The 259-nt window shown below is 60.6% G+C and overlaps 1 protein-coding gene across 1 annotated transcript in view; it reads left to right on the plus strand.

The window, feature by feature from the left end:
- Positions 1-45: 45 nt before the first annotated feature.
- Positions 46-259, plus strand: part of EMH_0097930 (uncharacterized protein) — a gene marked incomplete at both ends in the record, with an annotated part of 1,401 nt that continues 1,187 nt past the window's right edge. Inside the window, one exon of the mRNA XM_013502625.1 lies at positions 46-257. Coding sequence (XP_013358079.1) covers positions 46-257 — 212 coding nt within the window. The remainder of the gene's footprint in view (positions 258-259) is intronic.

Raw genomic sequence — 259 nt, forward strand, 5'->3', positions numbered from 1 at the left:
AGCAGCAGCAGCAGCAGCAGCAGCAGCAGAGGAGATATTCTGGATATGTTTCCTAGTCTTTCTCTCGGGCGACTGGGCAGCGTATCGAAGCAGTCTGCGTTGTCTCTGCTGCAGCAGCTGCAGCAGCGGTGGCTGAGAGGAGACACAAGGGCTGCTGCTGCTGCTGCTGCTGCAGCAGCAGCAGCAGCAGCTGCTGCTGCGCATACACCCGGGGAGCCCTTCTCTCCCCTTCTCTCTAGCGACAGCGAGGAGGAGACAG

Source organism: Eimeria mitis, genomic scaffold (genome assembly GCF_000499745.2).
Source record: "Eimeria mitis Houghton genomic scaffold, Emh_scaff9753, whole genome shotgun sequence".
Taxonomy (NCBI): domain Eukaryota; phylum Apicomplexa; class Conoidasida; order Eucoccidiorida; family Eimeriidae; genus Eimeria; species Eimeria mitis.